Source organism: Bos grunniens, chromosome 4 (assembly GCF_055505025.1).
Source record: "Bos grunniens cultivar Pamir isolate PY7600 chromosome 4, Bosgru_T2T1.0, whole genome shotgun sequence".
In the NCBI taxonomy this organism is placed as follows: domain Eukaryota; kingdom Metazoa; phylum Chordata; class Mammalia; order Artiodactyla; family Bovidae; genus Bos; species Bos grunniens.
Window position 1 is genome coordinate 86364462 of NC_141168.1, and position 26807 is coordinate 86391268.

The 26807-nt window shown below is 35.5% G+C and overlaps 1 protein-coding gene across 50 annotated transcripts in view; it reads right to left on the reverse strand.

Moving 5' to 3' along the window:
• The window catches only part of LOC147374462 (uncharacterized), a 441112-nt gene that overhangs the window by 250450 nt on the left and 163855 nt on the right, over window positions 1-26807 (reverse strand). For 28 of the 50 annotated variants that reach the window (XM_086397207.1, XM_086397210.1, XM_086397196.1 and 25 more), the window contains one exon: window positions 8961-9042. In XM_086397207.1, coding sequence (XP_086253333.1) covers window positions 8961-9042 — 82 coding nt within the window. Of the gene's footprint in view, window positions 1-4601; window positions 5024-8960; window positions 9043-25590; window positions 25691-26807 lie in introns of those variants that run through there. The other 22 variants (XM_086397202.1, XM_086397223.1, XM_086397214.1 and 19 more) reach the window with 5 other exon arrangements.

The window sequence follows — 26807 nt, forward strand, 5'->3', positions numbered from 1 at the left end:
AACAATGAAAGATCAGAAAGAGAAATTAAGAAAATAATTTCAATTATAATCATATCAAAAAGGATAAAATACTTAGGAATAAACCTACCTACAGGGCAAAAGAACTGTACTTCAAAAACTAAGACACTGATGAAAGAAATCTAAGATGACACAAACAAATGAAAAGATGTTCCTAGATTGGAAGAATCAATCTTGCCAAAATGACTGTATTACCCAAGGCAATCTACAGATTCAATGCAATCTCTATCAAATTACCAATGGCATTTTCTGTAGATCTAGAACAAAAAAATCTTAAAATTTATATGAAGACACACAAAAGCCAAACAATTTTGAGAAAGAAAAACAGAGCTGGAAGCATCAGGCTCTCTGACTTCAGACTATACTACAAAGCTATAGTCATCAAAACAGTATGGCACTGGCACAAAATTAGAAATATAGATTGGCACAGGATAGAAAGTTCAGAAGTAAAACCACACACTTATGGTCAATTAATTTTTAAAAAGGAGGCAAGATATACAATGGAGAAAAGACAGTCTCTGCAATAAGTGGTGCCGGGAAAACTGGATAGTTATATATTAAAAAATGAAATTAGAATACTTATTAATACTGCATACAAAAATAAAAGGGATTAAAGACCTAAATCTAATAACAGATACTATAAAACTCATTTGAAAAGAGTCTGATGCTGGGAAAGATTGCGGGAAGGAGGAGGAGGGGATGACAGAGGACGAGATGGCTGAACGGCACCTCCAACTCAATGGATGTGAGTTTGAGTAAGCTCTGGGAGTTGGCAATGGACAGAGAGTCCTGGCATGCTGCAGTGCATGGGGTCACAAAGAATTGAACATGACTGAGTGACTGAACTGAACTGAACTGAAATAATCACCATAAGCACGATTCAATATGCTTCTCAAAAAACACACTTACAGTTTGCATCTTCACTTCTGGTCTTCTTTTACTAGTAAACCCTCCTGTCTGTGATAATCTCCAAATTTTTCCAAGATCTGATCTGAACTGAGTTATAGGTTTGCTAGATAAACATTTTCTTTTTTTTTTAATATAAATTTATTTTAATTGGAGGTTAATTACTTTACAATATTGTATTGGTTTTGCCATACATCAACATGAATCCACCACAGGTATACACGTGTTCCCCATCCTGAAACCCCTCCCTCCTCCCTCCCCATACCATCCCTCTGGGTCATCCCAGTGCACCAGCCCCATAAGAGCCTTTAGAGTTGGTTCTATTTATAAGCAACTGTTTGTGTCCTGACTCCTTGTAGTCTGCTGATCTGTTTTCCTTGCTCTATTCTCTTGGAAGAGTCACCTCCTTACATTTGGAATTTTAACACAAATTATAGATTATTTTTGGTCTCTTTGACTGTAATTGGTCAAAATTCCTATTTAACCACAATCTCATTACAGAATACTTCTAAAGCAGTTTTATTTCCCTAGGTGCATTTTTGTCCTATAAAATCACATCTTGCTCTCTTCCACACCTTGAGCTGTTGTTATCTGAGCAGTGCTATAACCTAGGCTGGATGTCTGTCCCACATTCCAGTGAAAGAATTATTTCAAGATGCAGAATAGGATAGAGATAAAGGGCTTGGGCTTGAAAGTAAAACTACACACTAATTTTAAATACTCACTATTCTGGCTGTGTGACTAGGTCAAATCACATAATATATCTAAATAAGGCCCTCCATGATTCATTCTTCCTGCAATAGGTATTTATAAAACACCATGTATTATCCGACCCTTGTCAACCTTTCCAGCCCCTTCAGCTGAACAACCTCACCCTACGGCTTCACCACTAAGTTTCAATAATAAGTAATGAATACACACATTCAGGAACTCTCTCAGCTCCTGCTTTTTGCACATGCTTTGTTTCATTTACTGAGAGTAGTCTTACCACCACTACCTTACCTAATTCTTACCATAATTACTAATTCTTATCATATTTACTTTTTTTACATAATTACTTTACATTTTTTACGTAATTACTTAATTCTTACTATCGTAGCTAATTCTTACCACCGTAGCTAATTCTTACCATAAAATAATCCTCAGAAGTGATTTTGAAATATAATGAATAAATGAAATCTTCTGATTGCCGAATCAAAAAAAGTTTTCTCAGAGTAGATAAATCTCAAATGATGGGAATGTCATCGGGAAAACTGAAAAGTGAGTTCACACAGAAAACCAATCAAGCAAAGGAATGGAGGAAAAAGGGGAAGGCAAGTAGAAAAGTTTAAAATTGAGGAGAAACTCATTGGTGTAATGTGACTTAAGGGAGGAATATTCTCTGAGTAGAATAAGTAACAGGAAACAGAGCAATTTCCTTCGCCAAAGAGAAGGCACAGTCCAACTATAAAATATATCTTTCGGCCAGATTCCAAGACTCAGATTTCATCAGTAAAGAACCCTTTTCCTGCCTTTCTGCTGCTATGTTTCATGCTTTGCTTTTCTCATCCTGCCTAACTCTTTGGCTTGATGACTCTACTAGACGGTAGGCCAGGTTTTGGATTGCAGGTTTTTCATGGAAAGATGACACACACCTTGGCTTCAAAACCATGCAGTGCTGTGTTTGGTAAAATTCATTTACCCTCTCACTTTGCATAACCTGAAACTGGACACACCAGATTTCAGCCAGAGGCACAGGTTCCTTCTTACCAGAGATGAGATGATACCAGTGATCCATGTATCAATTCAACACTCAAATTTAAATTAGAAAACAATTCTAGGTAATACATTTTTTTAATTTACTAAAATTATTGGCTACCAATAATTAACTGCTAAGAAATAATTACTAGCAAACCTAATTCAACAGCACATAAAAAAGATCACACATTCTGACCAAGTTGGATTCATCAGGGTCACAAGGATGGTTCAACATATGCCAATGAGTGTGATACATCTCGTAAACAAAAGAAAAGACAAAAACCTCGTGATCATTTCTGCTCAAGAAATTTAAGGCATCATCAAAATTGTCTGGGGGAAGATAGGGCAGAGTACTTTCTCAGGACCACTGAAAAGATACTCTATGAGCAGTTAATCCTATCATATCTAAATTTAAAACTGTCTTTAATATTATAAGTATTTTTCTGAGTTTTCACACTCTGAAGAATTTTCTCAAGCTGCATCCTTTAACCACTACACTACTGTAAGAGTAAACTTATCAGGGAACACCAAATTTATGTATCTGGCTAAAAATCATAATAAAGAAAAAAAAAAGAACATGATGTGATAGCCAACTTTTTACGTTTTAAAGATCACCCTTGTTTCAAATCTTAATTGACCAAACCATTGATCACTGACTCGGCATTTTTCAAGTCTCCTAAGAAATGTCCTTCCTTAAAATTCAATTATTTATCTGAAAGTAGTCCTACACAATTTTAGAAGATCTAATTCTAAAGAAAACTGTAGAGGCCAATGAAAAACAAACAGAATTTTCCCAAAGATTTTTGCTAAATGCTCCCTTTAATAATGTATAATTCTGTTATTCAAGTACTATATCAGATCAGATCAGATCAGTTGCTCAGTCATGTCCGACTCTTTGCGACCCCATGAATAGCAGCATGCCAGGCCTCCCTGTCCATCACCAACTCCCTGAGTTCACTCAGACTCATGTCCATAGAGTCAGTGATGCCATCCAGCCATCTCGTCCTCTGTCATCCCCTTCTCCTCCTGCCCCCAATCCCTCCCAGCATCAGTCTTTTCCAATGAGTCAACTCTTTGCCTGAGGTGGCCAAAGTACTGGAGTTTCAGCTTTAGCATCATTCCTTCCAAAGAAATCCCAGAGCTGATCTCCTTCAGAATGGACTGGTTGGATCTCCTTGCAGTCCAAGGGACTCTCAAGAGTCTTCTCCAACACCACATTTCAAAAGCATCAATTCTTTGGCGCTCAGCCTTCTTCACAGTGCAACTCTCACATCCATACATGACCACAGGAAAAACCATAGCTTTGACTAGACAAACTTTTGTTGGCAAAGTAATGTCTCTGCTTTTCAATATGCTATCTAGGTTGGCCATATAGTCATTGTTAAAAATTAGAAATAAGAAAAATCACCTGTAATTTAACACATTACTACCCTGTGAACTATCCAGAAATAATTCTTGTTGACACTTTGGTATATAGCTTTTCAGAGTTTCCTACAAATAATCTGTCTATATTACAAATTATATCATACTGTATGTATTATTTTAAATTTGTATCATTCATTAAATGGTATATCATGCACATCTTTCTATATCAGCAAATACATATCTAAAACATACCAAGGCCCTCTTAATACTCCAAAGTTTGAACACTGTATGTTAGCATTCCTTTACCAATTCCTTATCTTTGGGGCATTTTAGTGGTTTTCAAGGTTTTTTTTTTTTCTATTATATATATTTGATAAACTGGTGGATATTCCTATATAGGAAACACATCATTTATTAACTATGTTTAAGTATGAGAAAACATTGAAGTCTTATCTATCTGAAAACCACTTAGCAAGTAATTTCAGATATCTGAAAACATTTACAAAAGAACAAAGTCAAATGTTTTATAAATACATGTTGTTTGATTATGAAAGTAATTTTTAGTTCTTTGCTCAAAATCATGTAATTTTATTTAAAGCACAATTAGAATTGGTTTGAAAAATAGAAACAGAAAAAAAGTAAACAGGTAATATTACACTAAACACAAGAGGCACTTTGTTGCCTTTTGGACATTACAAAAAACATTCAATAGTAATAATGAATACTGTAATTTAATTTTTTAATTTATTTTTTATTGAAGTACAGCTGATTTACCATAATTTAAATGTAATATTCACTGGGTATTTGCTATGCATTATGGAGAAGGCGATGGCACCCCACTCCAGTACTCTTGCCTGGAAAATCCCATGGATGGAGGAGCCTGGTGGGCTGCAGTCCATGGGGTCACTAAGAGTCGGACACGACTGAGCGACTTCACTTTCACTGTTCACTTTCATGCAATGGAGAAGGAAATGGCAACCCACTCCAGTGTTCTTGCCTGGAGAATCCCAAGGACAGGGTTTAATTATCTATATCTCCAAAAATATTTAATAGGGCAGGTGCTATGCAATATATTTAAATGCTTCAATCTAAATTATCTTTAATTCAATATGTAAATGAATAAACCTCAATTTTTTAAATCTCTTGCCTATAGAATGTGCTTATAGCCACATGTAACTCTTTAACAGTTGAAAGGTAGTTAGTACAACTGAGAAAATGAACTTTTAATCTTATATCATCTTCAGTTCAGTTCAGTCGCTCAGTTGTGTCTGACTCTTTGAGACCCCATGAATCGCAGCACGCCAGGCCTCCCTGTCCATCACCAACCCCCAGAGTTTACCCAAACTCATGTGCATCGAGTCAGTGATGCCATCCAGCTGTCTCATCCTCTGTCGTCCCCTTCTCCTCCTGCCCCCAATCCCTCCCAGTCTTAATTCATTTAATTTAAATTTTAAAACTGAAAACTATCTTTGTAAGATGACCTCTCACTTTAGTAGTATTATAGTTCACACACTGGCACTGTACATTATTTCACTATTACACATAAACAGCACTGATCTAGTGGGTATCAGTGGATTGATCCATTTGAATAGTATTTTTCTATGCAGCACTGTAACATGATAATATGTTTATTTGAATATGTGTGCAGACACCATGAGTTAAAATGATATGCAAACTGTATTTGATAATTAAATTGAAGTATTCATTATAACTTTAATTCAAATATAATAATATTATGGTTGTAGTTTTAAAATAAGTATGAACATATCTTTAAATTTAAAATATAGGTACAAATCACCTTATTTACAAAACAGAAAGAGACTCACAGACAGAAAACTTGTGGTTACCAAAGAAGAAAGTGGAAAGGGAGGGATAAATTAAGAATATAGAATTAATAAACATACACCACTCTGTATAAAATAGATTAACAAAGAGGTTTTACTATATAGCGCATGGAACTATAGTCAGTATCTTTCAACAATCTATAATAGAAAAGAATCTGAAGCTCTACAACTGAAACTAACATAATACTGTAAGTCAACTATAGTTCAATGAATAACATTTTAAATAAACAAAGTATAGGTTTATTACTGGTGCATAATTAAATAAAGATTCAGAAGATGGTATTAAGATGAGAAATAGTAAGAGGGTAGTTTGCAAGTTCACAATGAATGTCAATTGGAATTTTCTCTATGAGAATAAAAGTAAATTGTTACTGTATAAAAATACAGATAATAAATCAGACACTACTAAGATACTTTTTCAGCAAAAACATAATTAATTTGATAAGATTCCTCTCAAAAGTCAAAAAAGAACCAATTACATTAGTATCTGAGATCAGAATTAAATGTCAAAAAATTCTAAATGATTTTAAACAAATCAAGCTTGTAACTTTGGCAATGTATAGAATAATTTGACTTGTTGAAAAATGAATCATTCTTAGATGAAAAGATTGTAAAAGAAATTACCTTAGTCATAGAAATTTTATAAGGAAATTATGAAGTCTTCAATTAAATTACCAGATAATTATAACAAAAAAAATCAGTTCGTTCAAAAATTTTTTTAATTATGAGCATTTTTCTTTAGCTTTAGTTGAGTTACAAAATATAAGACATGTACATGCTGCGTGCTAATTTGCTTCAGTCATGTCTGGCTCTTTGCAACCCATGGACTGTAGCCCACCAGGCTCCCCTGTCCTTGGGATTCTCCAGGCAAAAATACTAGAGTGGGTTGCCACGCCCTCCTCAGGGGATCTTCCTGACCCAGGGATTGAACTCAAAGTCTCTTAAGGCTCTTCCGCATTGGCAGGCAGGCTGTTTGACCACTAGTACCACCTGGGAAGCCCAATGTTAAGACATGCAGCCTAACAAATATTTTTAGGTAGTTGTGTCTCAAAAAACTTAAAATTTGAGAGAAAAAAGTCAATTTATAGCCTAAAGAAAATCTAAGCTAAGCAATTTTGAACCTTTTGCATCTTTCAAAGAATTATAGCTAAATATTAAAAAGTTAGTTTCTATCATGACTGATAGTGTTCAGCTATAGCTATATTAGGTGAAAATCTGGATTTATTAGAATTTTAAGACAATAAAGAATGTTTCCTGTATCACTTTATTCCACTTCATGATTCATCCTGAAATGTTTGTGCTCAATTTTCTAAAGTATTATAGACTCTATATATAATTTCTAAATCCACAAAGAAAACATACATGTATGTATGTGTAAATGAGTACAAATGCTATGAATCATTGCCAGTGTGAAGAACTATGAGAACATACAGAATATAATGAGTTTAATTTCTTTGCCAATGCACATTGAGTTCTGAACAAGTTTACAAGGGTTTGGTGTTCTGTCAACTCCACTTCAAGATTTCTTTAAACAGAAGAGAAGCTCATCATTCAGTATAGGAAGAAAAAAAGTGGCAGTGTAATTTAATTAATGCAATTTAATTTCTCACTGATATTATACTGCATATGAATGAGCTAAACTTGACATTCTAGGAAAAGAGAAAGTTGGTTCATGATCTAGCTGGAGAATTACATGAATTTATGCTGAACTGTAATTTCTCATAATAGTTATCAATAAGAATATCTTACCATATTTTTCAATAATGAGGAGTGTGCAAATAAAATAATTTTGTTAATTTAAAATTGCTGTTGCATTATACAAATTATCCACCAAAATAATAAAATTTGATGAATGCTTTGTTGACACTGGTAAATTTAGATTTTCTTTTAGTTTATGCAAAAATCTTTTGAAGTTATTAATACTAAGTTAAAGTTAGGGAATTTTTTTAATGTGGAAAGACATGTTTTGATTGTGTTATGTTTTTCTTCAAAGTCAAATCCTTTCTAAAGTAATGAATGAGTATTGTCAATGTTGATGTGAATATTAAAGAAAAATTATTTTTTGGTACTTATCTCACTTATCTGAAATTTTAAAAATCTGAAACAACACGAGTATATAAATTTGTTTTCAATGTAAATTTTATGAAATCTAAACACTGATCACATATTTTCAATGTAAATGTATGGTTTAACTTGAGGTGTGCTATACTGTAAAAACATAATCTCAAAGACTTATTACCAAACAAAGAGATGTAAAATATCTCATTAATAAGTTTATATTGCTTACATATTATATTTGAAAATAACTTTTTGGCATATTCAGTTAATAAGTTATATTTTTAAAAATTAAATTCCCCTGTTTCTTTTTATCTTTTTAATGCAGATGCTGAAAAGTTTAAAATTACATTTGTTTGACCGCATTATATTGTTGGATAGCAATGATGTATAATAACTTTTCTCCCTAATATCCAGATCAAATGATTCTCTAACCCTTCCTCTATGAAAATTCTATTTACATAGAAATTTAGAAAAATATATAAAAAATTTTAATTATCCATAATCTAATTTAGAATTTTTATTATTTTGATGTACTTTCTGGTCTTTTTCCTAAATCAATCTCATTTCTCTTTTTCTTTCTCAAGATCCTCTCCATACTTCCAATAAGTGAAACAGAACACTGTTATTTTTTCCAAAATTTTTTGTGCCAGTAAGAAATGAAAAGTGAATTCAAGTTTAGCCACAAAATGATTACAGAAGCTATGCCTTTTGGGGATTTAATGGTTAAAAAGCAAAGTATCCCATTTCTCTGCAAAAGACATTGTCAAGAGAATGTAAAGACGAGCAACATACTGGGCAAAAGTATTTGAGAAAGACACATCTAATAAAGGACTGTTATCTAAACTGTACAAAGAACTTTTAAAACTCAACAGTAAGAAACAAAACAACCTGATTACAAAATGGAACAAAGACCATGACAGACATCTCACCAAAGAAGATATATTTTGGCAAATAAACATATGAAAAGATACTCCACTTCATGTGTCATCAGGGAAATACAAATTTAAATAATGATGAACTGTAATTACATACCTATTAGAATGGCCAAAATCCAGAATGCAGATGACAGCAAATGCTGACAAAGATGTGGAGCAACAGGAATACACATTCACTGCTGGTGGGAAAGCAAAATAGCACAGCTACTTTAGAAGGCAGTTCGGTACTTTCTTATAAAACTAAACACACTCTTAAACCATATAATCCAGCAGTCACACTAACTTGATATTTACTCAACAGAGTTGAAAACTTATCTCTACACAGAACACAGCACACAGATGTTTCTACCAGCTTTATTGGTTATTACCAGAACTTGGAAACATGAGAGAGGTTCTTTAGTAGGTGACTGAACAAACAAACTGTGACACATTCAGACAATAGAATGTTATTCAGTAGTAAAAAGGAATGAGCTCTCCAGCCATGAAATGACATGGAAGAAAGTTATACACCTAGTATTAACTGAAAAAAAAAAGCCAATCTGAAAAGGCTACATACTATGTGATTCCAACTGTATTATATGCTGGAAAAGACAAAACAATGAAGGCAGCAAGATCAATGGTTGCTAGGGACTGGGGGATGAAGGGATGAACTCGGGAAGCACAGAGGATTTTTAGGGCAGTGAAAATAGTATCTGCATGATGCTATCTACAGTAGTGGACACTCATCACTAGAATTTGTCCAAATCTATAGAATGTACACCATCAAGTTGTCATTGTTTAGTTGCTAAGTCACGTCTGACTTTTTGTGACCCCATGGACTGCAGTGTACCAGGCTTCCCTGTCCTTCACTGTCTCCCAGAGTTTGCTCAAACTCATGTTCACTGTTGCTATCTAACCAACTCATCCTCTGTTGCCCCCTTACAATGCAAACTATGGACTTTGAGTGATTTTAATGTTAGTCCAGTTTCATCAGTTGTAACAAGTGTACCACTCTGATGGGGATGTTGATAATAGGGGAGGTTATGCAGATGCAGGGGCAGAGAGTATATGGAAAACTGCTGTTTCCACTCTCTGAAATTAGATGGGACCTTTCCCCACTTGGATTTTTTTCTAGATTTCCCAAAATAAAAAACATTTTATAAGTTGTTCAGTGTTGTTCCATTTATGTTGAAAGCAATTTATAGAGAAGATACAAAAAGTTAAATTATTTAAACAAACTTGTACAATGATAACTCCTTGAAAGGATAATTAGTATCTTCAATTTAAGTAAATCATAAAAACTTGTATAAATATATCATATATACTTCAAGCAATTATTTACAAAGAGCTTTTCTTACCATTATCACTATTATTGGTAATTAATGGGATATGCATCTAATATTTCTCTATAATAGAGCACAAGCCTATGTGTGACTTTGAAATCTTTCCATTTATTCAACAAACAATATATACAATTTATTGAAGTAAAGTTAATTTCAGATAACTGATTTAGTAACTGTATAATAATTTTTAAAACCTGATTATGAAGTGTGTTATGTGTGTTGGTGGTGGTGGCATTATAGTTATGAAGGAGGAGCCTCATAATACTTCTCTGTTTATTTTAGAAAGGCTAGATTAGAGGGTGAGCTCTAGGGTGGGTTTCTGAATATAACAACATATGACATATATTTCTTCTTTACATAAAAGTATGAAGTTTGCACAAATTGACAATAAGAGCAATTTAATCTCAATCCAACCATGTCAAGCTTTAACTGGAAATTCAGAAACCTAAAGTAAAGGCTTATTGGGTAACAAACCACAAGCACAAATACTTGTCCCTACACTAAAGCGTATGCCACAAAGTCCATTGGAAAATTAATTTCTAGTCAACACCAGTAGCATTACTTAGAAACAGGTTATTTGTCTTACAAAATTAGCAACCATCCAGATAATTTGCATTTTGTTCTTCCTTCACTCCATCTATAAAAGCAAAATAACCTTCAAGGAGATAGTTATCTGTGAAATACAGAGATAAAGTGTGTATTTCAATACAAAATGCATCCTTTCTCTTCCTTTATGGAGTAAGTCAGAGTGATGAATTTTAAGACTATCTTAACATCTCCAATGGATGCAACTTGCCCTGAATTAAAGCATTTAAAGAGGGCATCTTTCTCAAGTGTTGATAATCTATCTAAAGTACAAGCTAATAATAGCACGATTGTTGGTATTTTAAATAATATTCTTGTAGCTCTGTAACCAGTAAGAAATAAAACTGTTTTCTTCTAAATGTTTAGTTTTATTATTTAAACATGATTAATCTCATGCATTTTATTTGCATATTCCTTGGTACAGAAAATGCTAATGCTACATTATTTTGAATTAAAAGTTTGTGTTTGTGGCCTTTTCTCTGCATTTACTGCCTGGCTTGTTGCATCAACAAGAAGTGATGAAGTTTAATTACATTTATGAAAATGAACTTAAAACTGTTAATACTTTGCACAAGTTTTAAAGGCAATACCACTTTAGAATGAACAACAAAAGCAGACCAAGTGAATCACATTACTTATAGCATGCAAAGTAATAGAAAGGAATTCGTATTTATTAGAACAACATTAGTACAGAAAAGTGATTATGCTTCCCTGATTTGTTTATTTTCTTCATGCTCTATGGGGCTCTTACATGGCTTCTGAATAATTTTCTAACTTGTTATTTCCCATAGCAAGAGTATAGCTATTACTATCTTGGATGACACATTAGGGTAAGTCAAAATGTAATCAAATCACAGAATTTAAAGCATCTAAACTCCGAGAATACCAATATTTTATCTGAAGGAAAGTGTCACACATTAAATTTCAAACAGGCAGGCTCTTCTGCTTGGATCATGTGCATGTGATTAATTAAGGAGGCTGAAGGGAATGGGGCGATGAGGAGGCATTTGTACAATTTGTTCATGTCTTGAAATCCTTTTTTCTTTCTCAAATAATTTCAAAATTTCATCTTATTCAATTATGAAAATGGATGACAAACCTGGGCTTACCAATACCCCACAAATTTTTACAAGGGAAGGAAGACACCTTGCAATGTTTGACATAAAGTCCTCAATAACAGGTACTAAGTAACATTAAGGAACTGAGAAATTTAGTCTCTGAACTCAAATAGGCATAGATATGAAATTTATCACTATGTGACTTAGGCAAGTTACTAAGCTCTAGCCAATTTTTTCATAAAAACCCCACAGGACTTTTTATAAAGAATAATAAAGAAAGTTCACAGGAAGAAATACTATGCATTTAGAACAAAAACTGTTGAATAGTAGCCATTCAATACATATTCATTCTAGTATTATTATTGTTAGTATTACTAATGAACCCTTAATAAAAATCAGAGTTAAGTAGGCACTCAATAATGTCACTTTTTATCACTGTTAATATTACTGTTATTGAATACCATTATATTGTCTTCCTCTCAAGTACTGTCTAGCCAAAGTTTATCCTGCCCATCCATTCTTATCATCATTCCAAAGAGAATGATCTTTCCTCATTGGGACTTACAAGGGATATGGGATTTAAAAATTTTTATTTACCACTGAGAGTACTAAGGCTATTCCCAGCAATGTGCTAGGTGTACAGGGAGCACAGGAGAAAAATGAGGTACAGATATTAGTAAGACACCTGAGGCCCATGCAGCAAAGTCTTATCAATAGCAAGAAACAATTCAGAAGCTGTGTTCCAATCCTTCACAACATTTAAACTAGCTTGAAAAAGCTTCAAGTTAGTGAAGGAGAGCCAGTCCTCTTCCACATACTTTCAGAACAAAAATGGCAATAATATAAATGTTTGCCAGCCTCAACTTAAAGTCAATTTATCTTTGAATAATGCTGAAAATAACACAACCCCAGGGATTTTGTTGTAATAGAATCTGTCTGTTAACAAACAAGACCTTCCCCAGAATGCATTATAATCCTAGGAAACATCCTAGAAAATGAAACGAAGAACCAAAAATAACATTTCAAGATTAAAAAAAATAAGTTTTGCTCTGGCATTCTCATAAGTAAACAGAGAAGAGAAATACTTTCTTTAGGGAGTACATTTGTAAATCCTTTTTTCTTCCGAAGGCACACAGATGCGTGTGCCTGACTAAATGGCTAGGTAATTTATCACTATATGGGCATCAATTCAAACCTATTTATTATCTGAAATAATTAGATGTGATCATTAAAAACATAGAAGGACATAATAAGAACCAGAAAAACAGTCGATGAGATGAAGCTTTCTCATCATTCTTTTCCTTCCCTTATTTTTCTTGATTCACCCAAAAGGATAGATGGTGCCAGTTAACAGGGGTAAGGAAAGAAAAATGCTGACTGAGCTGTAATACACAAAGTAAAGGGAAAACAAAGCAAAGTAAACATACCTCAGCCAAAGAGAAGGAACAAGTGTAAAGAGAGAGGAAAAAGAAAATGCGATGTTAGTATACTTAGAAAAACAAAACCAAGGGGGACGGGAAGAATATTACAGAACAAGGGAAGAGCTGGAACAAGAAAGAAGCAGCATAAAAAAGAGGAATGAAAGAAACTGAGGAAAGAATAAAGGCCAGGGCTGAAAACCAAAATTCTCCAAGCCAGGCTTCAGTAGTATGTGAACCGTGAACTTCCAGATGTTCAAGCTGGTTTTAGAAAAGGCAGAGGAACCAGAGATCAAATTGCCAACATCTGCTGGATCATCGAAAAAGCAAGAGCATTCCAGAAAAACATCAATTTCTGCTTTATTGACCATGCCAAAGCCTTTGACTGTGTGGATCACAATAAACTGTGGAAAATTCTGAAAGAGATGGGAATACCAGGCCACCTGACCCGCCTCTTGAGAAACCTATATGCAAGTCAGGAAGCAACAGTTAGAACTGGACATGGAACAACAGACTGGTTCCAGATCAGGAAAGGAGTACATCAAGGCTGAATATTGTCACCCCGCTTATTTAACTTATATGCAGAGTGCATCATGAGAAACACTGGGCTGGAAGAAGCACAAGCTGGAATCAAGGTTGCTGGGAGATATATCAATAACCTCAGATATGCAGATGACACCACCCTTATGGCAGAAAGTGAAGAGGAACTCAAAATCCTCTTGATGAAAGTGAAAGAGGAGAGCGAAAAAGTTGGCTTAAAGCTCAACACTCAGAAAACGAAGATCATGGCATCCGGTCCCATCACTTCATGGCAAATAGATGGGGAAACAGTGGAAACAGTGTCAGACTTTATTTTGGGGGGCTCCAAAATCACTGTAGATGGTGATTGCAGCCATGAAATTAAAAGACGCTTACTTCTTGGAAGGAAAGTTATGACCAAGCTAGATAGCATATTGAAAAGAAGACACATTACTTTGCCAACAAAAGTCCGTCTAGTCAAGGCTATGGTTTTTCCTGTGGTCATGTATGGATGTGAGAGTTAGACTGTGAAGAAAACTAAGCGCCAAAGAATTGATGCTTTTGAACTGTGGTGTTGGAGAAGACTCTTGAGAGTCCCTTGGACTGCAAGGAGATCCAACCAGTCCATTCTGAAGGAGATCAGCTCTGGGATTTCTTTGGAAGGAATGATGCTAAAGCTGAAACTCCAGTACTTTGGCCACCTCATGTGAAGAGTTGACTCATTGGAAAAGACTGATGCTGGGAGGGATTGGGGGCAGGAGGAGAAGGGGACAACAGAGGATGAGATGGCTGGATGGCATCACTAACTCGATGGACGTGAGTTTGAGTGAATTCCAGGAGATGGTGATGGACAGGGAGGCCTGGCGTGCTGCAATTCATGGGGTCGCAAAGAGTCGGACAGGACTGAGCGACTGAACTGAACTGAACTGAACTGAAATATGAACAGAAGAAAAAGGAGACTATGGTGGACTGGGAGGAGCAGGAAGGGAAAGGCAGGAGGGGGAGAAGGGAGAACAGGAAAATAGTAAAAGCCTGGGATTGAAAAGCCTCAAATTTAGACATCACACCAATACCATCTTCATTTTCCTTAAATATAACACAAGAGAGTTGTCTTGCCCAGGATATCTAAGATCCTCCTCTATATATGTGTTTTGTTTCAATCTAAGGTGATTGGTAGGTAATACATACATCTGTGAGCACACATTTACACACACGTGTGTGTACTTTCATCATCAACTGATTAATCACATAAGAAGTGAAGTGAAGTCACTCAGTCGTGTCCAACTCTTTGCAACCCCATGGACTGTGGCCTACCAGGCTCCTCCGTCCTTGGGATTTTCCAGGCAATAGTACTAGAGTGGGTTGCCATTTCCTCCTCCAGGGGATCTTCCCAACCCAGGATCAAACCCATGTCTCCTGTATTACAGGCAGATGCTTTACCATCTGATCCACCAGGGAAGCACAAAACTGCTTGCAAATGCAGGAGCCTCAGAAGACTCCGGTTTGATCCCTGGGTGGGGAAGATCCCCTGCAAGAGGGCATGGCAACCCACTGAAGTATTCTAGCCTGGAGAATCCCATGGACAGAGGAGCATGACAGGGTACAGCCCATGGGGTCGCAAAGAGACAGGACTGAAGCCACAGAGCACTCAAGCATGCATAGTAGTAAGGGTTCAGTGGTTTAAAAAAAGAAACAAAACAAAAATCCACCTGCTAATGCAGGAGACCAGGGTTCTACATCTGGATTGGGAAGATTGGATGGAGCAGGAAACGGACAACCCTCTGCAGTATTCTTGCCTTGGAAATTCCATGGACAGAGGAGCCTGGTCAGCTACAGTCCATGGGGTCACAAGAGAGTCAGACACAACTTAGCGACTATACAACAACAAATAGTAGTCATAGGGAACTCATTATAACCTGAATCAGCCAATTTGTCTTTGAAATGAGGATTCGCATATGCTTTATGTTCTATATCTAATGGAGCCACACCGAGTAAAGCAGTTTCTTTTCATCTGAAGTCACTGACAGAACTTTTTCAGTCAGGGTACAGCTGCAGAACCGTGATTCAAATTCATAGAGAGATGACATAGTAACAATAACATTCACAATCATTATGATATTTGTTATTAAATAAAGTCTCTTCCTGATTCAACAATATTTCCACCTATCTGATATTTAGTGAAGCATGTCACTCTGAATTACAGTTCACCTCCTTTCTCCCAAAAAGTCCACCTCTTCCCAGATGTTTCCACTAGAGAAACGCTCTCTTCAACTCTTACACAAGTCTCCCTTCCCCTTTTCCTCCTGGAGCTAGTCGTTCCTAGGGACTGGGGGTGCAAGGCTTCCAAATGCTAGAGTTTCTAGACCAGGGCGATAATGGAAGCCACACAACTGACGACTGTGATTAATTGGGGAGGTGGTGCCTCCTATGCAGAGGTCAACCACTACTGCTGCTGCTGCTGCTGCTAAGTCGCTTCAGTCGTATGCGACCCTATGTGACCCCATAGACAGCAGCCCACCAGGCTCCCCCGTCCCTGGGATTCTCCAGGCAAGAACACTGGAGTGGGTTGCCGTTTCCTTCTCCAGTGCATGAAAGTGAAAAGTGAAAGTGAAGTTGCTCAGTCGTGTCCGACTCTTAGCGACCCCATGGACTAACTCACGATCCCCCGTAGTAATGCGTGTTAGAACTTTGGAGAATTTTTAAGGCAAAGTTTTAAGTAAAATCTCCCAATTTTCATCTTATATGTTTGAAACTATTTCATAATTGTCGAAGACAACATATAGACTGTGAAAGCTAATATATATATATATATACACACACACATATATATACATATATCCTTGGGTTAAATTTGACCCAGAGCTGCCGGTTTCAAGTTTCTGGTTTAGACTTGTGATGTAGTAGGATATTTTTCACCATGCCTGAGCTGTTAATTCCTCACTGGAGTTGATGAGAGATCAAATTTTAGGAACAAAAGCCTCTATTTATATTCACCAGATATAACAAATTGTAAAAGAAGCATATTCAGAATAAGTATGAGGTTTTATTTGCAATCTTTGAGAATCTGCTATTTTAAAGTTAGCAATATAAAACAAAAATTAAACTACAAAATAAAGTTACAACCCTTAATATTGGAGTTCAAAATTTTCAGATGTTGTAACTTTTGGAGGTGATGAAACAGTTTCCCAGGGTGGTATTTACTTTAAACAAATCACAATGAAACAAAAAATAATTTTAGACAAAAAGCTTCTTTATTCTAGGTCAATTTATAACCTCTGCCTGTTTATCCAGCAATTTTTACTTTAAAGATGTCATGTTACTTTTCAATCCCAAGAGATGGAAATAATCATTCCTACAGTCCAGAGCAGGGATCAGTGAACATTTCAGCAAAGGACCTCATAGCAAATGTTTTAGTAAATATTTTAGGCCTTATAGATCGTATGATCTCTGCTGCAACTATTCCAGTATGCTCTGTCATGTTAAAGCAGAAAAAAAACAGTATGTAAATGAATGGCATGGCTGTCTTCCAGTAACGTTCTCTACATTTACTAAAATTTGAATTTTACATAATTTTCATGAGTCACAAAATATTATTCTTTTCATTTTTTCAACCATTTAAAAGTATGTAACAAATATTCTTGGCTCATGGATAGTATAAAAACAGGTGGTGGGCCAGATTTGGTCCACAGGCTGTAGCTTGCTAACCTCTGATTTCAGAACACATCATTTCCAGTGTCGAGACATGTGGAACACCAAGTTACTTATAAATACAGAAAATTTTTTAAATTATATCAAGTTGTTAGGGAAGTGGTTTGGCAAATGGAGAATCAGAACGAGGGGGAACTGCATTATTTGAAAAAACACCTCATCTAAAAGCAGGGAACTTATCCATATCCCACAAAAAAAGCATATCACATGGAAACTGCTAATTAAATGCCTTTTTGTTGTTGTTGTTAATTAAATATCCTTTTGCACTCTTGTGAAATGTTCTTGTTCAAAACCACAGATCTAGGAGACAGTTTAAAATTCTAGTAGTGGTAAATCACACTCTTCATTTTTGTTTGTTTTGATTTTTAATTGGAGCATAGTTGCTTTACAAAGTTGTGTTGTTTCTGCTGTGCAGAGGTGAATTAGCTATAGGTATATAAATATCCCCTCTTTTTTTGGATTTCTTCCCCATTTAGGTCACCACAGAGCACTGAGTAGAGTTCCCTGTGCTATATGGTTGGTATTCATTAGTTGTCTACTTTATACATAATAGTGTATACGTGTCCATCCCAATCTCCCAATTCATCCCACCCACTCCCTCCCCCAGTTGGGATCCATACACTCGTTCTCCATGTCTGTGTTTCTACTTCCACTTGGAAAATAGGTTGAAGTGAGTTAGAAAGAGAAAAACAAATATTGTATATTAACGCATATATGTGAAATCTAGAAAAACAGTACAGATGAACCCACTCCTCACCATTTTACCAGCTCTGACTTTGGCCAGTTGTTTTTAATGATATTTCTGACCATCTTAACTCCTGCTAACATGTTAGAGGCAAATTATACCAATATTGTAAGACCATTTCCCATCATATGGACAACATGGGTGTATGCATTAGGAGGTATTTTTTCTTGATCTTACCCTTTTAAAATATTTCAAGGAAAATGTGAAATAATTTATTAAATATGCCTTGGGTTTCTGTTTTCAATTTCTTAAGCAAACAATTATTATCCATTACTTTCTTTCAGGTTAAAAATCACACTGCAGATTTATTTTGTACAATAGATAGAGATTGTTTATATTACTAAGGCATTAGAAAATCATTTATCATACATTCTTTTTGTGTGTGCATTTCTATCTTATGTACTAAACAAGATGTTTCCTTTTGCAAAGGTGTTGCATCCAGAATAAATAAACCTCTGGAAGGAATGTGAGCAGGGCTGAAATTATCCATCAGGATAATGAATGGTATTTTAATTATTTTGAGTATTTTCCTTTGTATATTTCAGACATTGTATTTATCCTGAAAACATATAAAAGAATAGAAGGCCAAAAGATCCTTTGCAAATGTCTCCTTAACTAATTAAGTCCAGAGCCTGAACTCAGCATTTGGTACTTAAAGTTATTTAATGTCCTCCAGAATTAGATAAGCTAGAAAGCTAAACTTACTTTTCACTCTGTAAACAGCAATGCTTGTATGTCTGTTTTGTTTCAGGGGAAAAAAAAATCATCCTACAAACTTTATAGCCCTGCACTAATACTATGGCTTGCACGCATGCTGTCAGTTTAGTTGTGTCCAACTCTTTGTGACCATATGGACCATAACCCACCAGGCTCCTCTGTCCATGGGATTCTCCAGGCAAGAATACTGGAGTGGGTTGCCATGCCCTCCTCTGGGCATCCTCCCAACCCAGGGATTGAACCCATGTCTCTTATGTCTCCTGTTGGCAGGCAGGTTCTTTACCACTGGTGTCACCTGGGAAGCCTAATATTATGGCTTATTTAACATATACTGAGATCCTGAAAGGGAGGTATGAGTAATCACTTCTAAACAATGGGAAATTTGAGGAAAAATAATTTTTCTTAATGGTGTCAGCTATTTCATTAAGAAACAGAGTTCACTGCTTTTCTTCCTTGGAGAATTTATTGATTTTATAAAATATTTATACATAGATGGGCTTGCCTTGTGACCCAGCTGGTAAAAAATCCACCTGCAATGCAGGAAACCTGGGTTCAATCCCTAGGTTGGGAAGATCCCCTGGAGAAGGGAAAGGCTACCCACTCCAATATTCTGGCCTGGAGAATTCCATGGACTTTATAGTCCATGGGGTCATGAAGAGTCAGACACAAATTCTGCAGGCCAGAAGGGAATGGCAGGATATATTTAAAGTACTGAAAGGGAAAAATCTACAACCAAGATTACTGTACCTGGCAAGGATCTCATTCAAAATTGATGGAGAAATAAAAAGCTTTTCAGATAAGAAAAAGTTAAGAGAATTCAGTACCACCAAACCAGCTTTACAACACATGTTAAAGGGACTTATATAGTCAAGAAATACAACAGAAGAAAAAAAGATCTACAAAATCAACCCCAAATAAATAAGAAAATGGCAACAGGAACTATATGTCAATAATTACTTTAAATGTAAATGTATTAAATGCTCCAACCAAAAGACACAGACTGGATGAATGGATACAAAAATAAGACCCGTATATACGCTGTCTACAAGAAACCCACTTCAGACCTAAGACATATATAGACTTAAAGTGAGAGGATGGAAAAATATATTCCAGGCAAATGTGAAGCAAAAGAAAGCTGGAGTAGCAATCCTCATATCAGGCAAAACAGACCTTAAACTAAAGATTATAAGAGATAAAAAAGGACACTACATAATGATCAAGCGATCAATCCAAGAAGAAGACATAACAGTTGTAAATATCTATCCACCCAACATAGGAGCACCTCAATACATAAGACAAACACTAATAGACATAAAAGGAGAAATTGACAGTAACACAATAGTAGGAGACTTTAACCCCCCACTCACACCAATGGACAGATCATCAAAACAGAAAAGGGAACACAAGTCTTAAATGATACATTAGATGAGATGGATCTCATAGATATCTTCAGGGCATTCCATCCAAATTCAGAAGAATACACCTTCTTCTCAAGTGCTGCTGCTGCTGCTGCTGCTAAGTTGCTTCAGTCATGTCCAACTCTGTGCGACCCCATAGACGACAGCCCACCAGGCTCCCCGGTCCCCGGGATTCTCCAGATAAGAACACTGGAGTGGGTTGCCATTTCCTTCTCCAATGCATGAAAGTGAAAAGTGAACGTGAAGTCACTCAGCCATATCCGACTCTTATCGACCCCATGGACTGCAGCCTACCAGGCTCCTCCATCCATGGGATTTTCCAGGCAAGAGTACTGGAGTAGGGTGCCATTGCCTTCTCTGCTTCTCAAGGGCACATGGAACATTCTACAGGATAGACCACATCTTGGGTCACAAATCAAACCTCAGTAAATTTAAGAAAATTGAAATCATATCAAGCATCTTCTCCGACCACAATGCAATGAGACTAGATATTATTTACGAGGGAAAAAAAAGTAAGAAACACAAACACATGGAGATTAAACAACATGCTTCTAAATAACCAACAGGTTACTGAAGAAATCAAAAGGGAAATCAAAAAATTTCTAGAAACAAATGACAATGAAGACATAAAATCTATGGGATGCAGCAAGCAGTTCTAAGAGGGAAGTTTATAACAATGCAATCCTACCTCAAGAAACAAAACAAAACATCAAAGAGACAACCTAACTTTACACCTAAAACAACTGGAAAAAGTAGAACAAAAGAACTCCAAAATTAGTAGAAGGAAAGAAATCATAAAAATCTGAGCAGAAATAAATGAAAAAGAAATGAAAGAAATAATAGCAAAGATAATAAGACTAAAAGCTGGTTCTTTGAGAAGATAAACAAAATTGACAAAACTTTAGCCATGTAGGAAACGAGTTGCCAGTCCAGGTTCGATGCACGATGCTGGATGCTTGGGGCTGGTGCACTGGACGGCCCAGAGGGTTGGTATGGGGAGGGAGGAGGGAGGAGGGTTCGGGATGGGGAACACATGTATACCTGTGGCGGATTCATTTTGATTTTTGGCAAAACTAATACAATTATGTAAAGATTAAAAATAAAATAAAATTAGAAAAAAAAAAACTTTAGCCAGACTCATCAAGAAAAAAAGAGAAGAAACAAATCAACAAAATTAGAAGTGAAAAAGGAGAGGCTACAAGAGACAATGCAGAAATACAAAGGATTTATAAGAGACTATTATGAACAACTATATGGCAGTAGAATGGATAATTTGGAAGAAATGGACAGATTCTCAGAAAAGTTCAATCTTCCAAGACTGAACCAGGAAGAAACAGAAATTATGAACAACCCAATTACAAGCACTGAAATTGAAGCTGTGATAAAAAACAAAAATCTCCAAAAAAACAAAAGCTCAGGACCAGATGGCTTCACAGGAGAATTCTATCAAACATTTAGAGAAGAGTTAATGCCTATCCTTCTAAAACTCTTTCAAAAAATTGCAGAGGAAGGAACACTTCCAAACTCATTCTAGGAGGCAATCATCACTCTGATATCAAAACCAGACAAAAGCAACACACAAAAGAAGAAAACTACAGGCCAATATCACTGATGAACACAGATGCAAAAATCATCAACGAAATGTCAGCAAACAGAATTCAGCAACACATCAAAAAGCTCATACAACAAGATCAAGTTGGGTTTATTCCAGGGATGCAAGGATTCTTCAATATATGCAAATTAATCAATGTGATACACAATATTAACAAATGGAAAGATAAAAACCATATGATAATCTCAATAGATGCAGAAAAAGCCTTTGACAAAATACAGCACCCATTTATGATTAAAACTCTTTAAAAAGTGGGCATAGAAGGAACCTACCTCAACATAGTAAAGGCCATATATGATAAGCCTACAGTAAACATTATTCTCAATGGTGAAAAACTGAAAGCATTCCCCTTAAGATCAGGAGCAAGACAGGGTGTCCACTTTCATCACTATTATTTAACATAATAGTGATGATTTAACATAATAAGTCCTAGCTACAGCAATCAGAGAAGAAAAAGAAGTAAAAGGAATCCAGATCGGAAAAGAAGAAATAAAGCTCTCCCTGTTTGCCAGTGACATAATACTTTACATAGAAAACCCTGAAGACAGTATCAGAAAATTACCAGAGCTAATCAGTGAATTTAGCAAAGTTGCAGGATATTTGTATCCTGCAAATCAATACACAGAAATCACTTGCATTTCTATATACTAACAATGAAAAATAAGAAAGAGAAATTAAGGATTCAACCCCATTTACCATTGCAACAAAAAGAATTAAATATTTAGGAATAAACTTACCTAAGGAGACAAAAAAACTGTACACAGAAAATTATAAGACACTAATAAAAGAAATCAAAGACGACATAAACAGACGGATAGATATTCCGTGTTCCTGGGTAGGAACAATACATACTGTGAAAATGACTATACTACCAACTGCAATCTACAAATTCAATGTGATCCCTATCAAATGGCATTTTTCACGGAACTAGAACAAAAAATTTCACAATTCTTATGGAAACACAAAAGACCCCAAATAGCGAAAGCAGTCTTGAGAAAGAAGAAGGGAGCTGGAGGAATCAACCTTCCTGACTTCAGATTATGCTACAAAGCTACAGTCACAAGACAGTATTCTACTGGTGCAAAAACAGAAATATAGACCAATGGAACAAGATAGAAAGCCCAGAAATCAACCCATGGACCTATGGTACCTTATTTTCGATAAAGGAGTCAAGAATATACAATGGGGCAAAGATAGCCTCTTCAATAAATGGTGCTGGGAAAACTGGACAGCTACATGTAAAAGAATGAAATTAGAACACTTCCTAATACCATACACAAAGATAAACTAAAAATGGATTAAAGACCTAAATGTAAGACCAGAAACTGTAAAACTCTTAGAGGAAAACATAGGCAGAACCTTTGATGACATAAATCAAAGCAAGATCCTCTGTGACTCACCTCCTAGAATAATGGAAATAAAAACAAAGGCAAACAAGTGGTACCTGATTAAACTTAAAAGTTTTTCACAGCAAAGGAAACTATAAGCAATGTGAAAAGACAACCCTCAGAATGGGAGAAAATAATAGCAAATGAAACAAGTGACAAAGGATTAATTTCCAAAATATGCAAGCAGCTCATACAACTCAATGCCAGAAAAACAGACAACCCAATCAAAATTGGGAAAAAGACCTAAACAGACATTTCTCCAAAGACATACAGATGGCTAAAAAACACATGAAAAGATGCTCAACATCACTCAACATTAGGGAAATGCAAATCAAAACTACAATGAGATATCACCTCACACTGGTCAGCATGTCCATCATCAAAAAGTCTACAAATGATAAATGATGGAGAGGGTGTGGAGAAAAGGGAATGCTCTTACACCATAGGTGGAAATGTAAATTGATACAGCCACTATGGAAGATTGTATGGAGATTCCTTTAAAAACTAGGAATAAAACCACCATATGACCCAGCAATCCCACTCCTAGGCATATACCCTGAGGAAACCAAAGCTGAAAAAGACACATGTATCCCATTGTTCATTGCAGTACTATTTACAATAGCCTGAACACAGAAGCAACCTAGATGTCCATCAACAGATGAATGGATAAAGAAGTTGTGGTACATATACACAATGGAATAATACTCAGCCATAAAAAGGAATGCATTTGAGTCAGTTCTGATGAGGTGGATAAACCTAGAACCTATTATAGTGAGTGAAGTGAGTCAGAAAGAGAAAGATAAATATTGTATTCTAACGCATATACATGGAATCTAGAAAAATGGTACTGAAGAATTGATTTACAGGGCTGCAATGGAGAAACAGGAGAGAAAATAGACTTATGGACATGGGAAGAGGGGAGGAGAGGATGAGATTTATGGAAAGAGTAACACAGAAACTTATATTACCATATATAAAATAGACAGCCAACAGGAATTTGCTGTATGGCTCAGGAAACTCAAACAGGTGTTCTGTATCAACCTAGAGGGGTGGAATGGGGAGGGAGATGGGAGGGAGGTTCAAAATGGAGGGATATGGCACCCCACTCCAGTACTCTTGCCTGGAAAATCCCATGGATGGGGGAGCCTGGTAGGCTATAGTCCATGGGGTCGCACAGAGTCGGACACGACTGAAGCGACTTAGCTTAGCTTAGCTTAGCTTAGCTTATGGTTGATTCATGATGAGGTTTGACAGAAAACAACAAAATTCTGTAAACCTATTATCCTTCTATAAAAAATAAATTAAAAAAAAAAGTCGGACACAACTGAGCAACTTTCACTTCACTTTATAGGTAGATATCCTTTTAGTATCTCACTTGATGATAAATTGCAGATGATTTCATGTCCAGAAAGGTCTCAGAAGAAATTATCATCATATTTTTTGGTGATGGTTGGCTGTGTGTGTGTATGTGTGTGTATGTCTTGCCTCCGTGGCAAAACATTTGTTTAGACATTCAAATTATATGAAAAGGATCATCTAAAATGGGCAACTTTTATAGGGAAACAAAGGGATGTTTATACACTTTCTGTATACTACTTTATACATCTCTATAATTCAAATTGTCATTTACCATCACTCCTTAGATTAAGCTGCTGTAAGTATGTAAAAACTTAATAATATTTCTAACTCAAATTTAAACACTTTAACCTTAAGGAATTCATAGGAAACATTTTATCAAATGTTGCACCAAAAAGATAGATTATCTATGGTCATGTAACCCCACAATGTAGTATTCCAACAACTATTTTTAAGAAATATGTTCTCTTTCTGTCTTCCCATTTCTTTTGTGATTACTTAGGTTTGTCATTTAAGTGCTATTTTCTAGAATCTGAGAAAATAGTTACAGGTTTTGTTTTATCTAGTATTTAATGTTGGCTTTGCAGGTGGCTCAGATGGTAAAGAATCTGCCTGGAATGCAGAAGTCCTGTGTTTAATCCCTGGGTTGGGAAGATCCCCCAGAAAAGAGAATGGGTATCCACTCCAGTATTCTTGCCTGGAGAATTTCATGGACAGAGGAGCTTGCAAGCTACAGACTATGGAGTTGCAAAAATATAGAATTTACTGTATCCTCTTATACATGTGAACACAAACTGTTTGAAACAATAAAAAAAAAAAAAAAACCTGAAATTAAGTCACACTATAAAGAACTATAATGAACCTAGCTCTTATCTACTTACCATCTATCCTTAAATTAGAATTTTTAGAAATTATTAAACTGAAAATATTCCCCTGGCAAGCATACTTCATGAATGTTAAGTCCTCATAAGGGAGAAAGCCCTGCAGTGGAAATCAAAAGAAAGAGTTTTAGTGCTGGCTCTGATTCCAATTAGCTCTATAGTCTTCAATAAGTCTTTTAAAAGCTTTGTTCATCTATAAAATGAGTTAACAAGACTTCTACCATTGATTAAGCTATTTTGTGTTAAAGAAATTAATACATATGGAAAGCTTTTAAACTGTATAAAATATTCTAAAATTTTAATCTATTATTAAATCAATTCTACTAATATTTACTTGTGTATTATTCTATTATATTCAAATTTCTATTTCACTTTAGAGCTCCAATCATTTCAAATAATGAATGTGGAATATAGGAGGAATATCACCATAGGACAAATAAAATGAATCTGATATTTGGAAAAACCTAGGTCTGTTTTATGCTGCTTTACAAATTCAGCCTGTGTCTGTGTGCATGTATGTGATCTTTCCATTGGCAGGTGTACACGGAGAGATTCCAGCTCAAGGATTTACTCAGTATCTATTCCTGACTACTGGAGAATGCCTCCAGGAAAAGGTGCTAGATTGAGGTCATAAAATATTATGACTCACTTTGTTCATGACAGTATAATCAACTTAACAGTGGCAACCAAAAGCAATTCATTATGTGTTGCATGATGTATTTGCTGGTCATGGGTCTGGCTGTTACACATTTATGTTTAAAAAAATTTTAGATTACCTTAACCAAAGCAAATCATTTAGTCATCTAACACATATAAGTCAGAATAAAATAGACTTCATCTATGCTGCTATGAATTAAAATTCAATCAGGATGTTAATATCAAGAATATAAGTACATTAAGGATGTTGTCGTTAAAGGTTATTCATACAATACCACTTTTGCACTCACTATTGGTTTATAGAATAATGACCTGTATACATGGAAAACACTAAATTTTAAGACAAAAAGCTTTCTGAAACAGGATCTGAAAAGGGTTCAGAATTTTAAGTGCTTCAGTACATTTAACAATATTTATCAAAGTGTTATTTGTTAATATGGTACATAATTCATAATTACTTTCAAGAACATTCAAAACAAACAAGATTGGTCACTTCCAAGTCTTCTCCCTTTAAAATATTTGTTGAAAGCATTCAAAAACACTCAATACAAATAAAATTG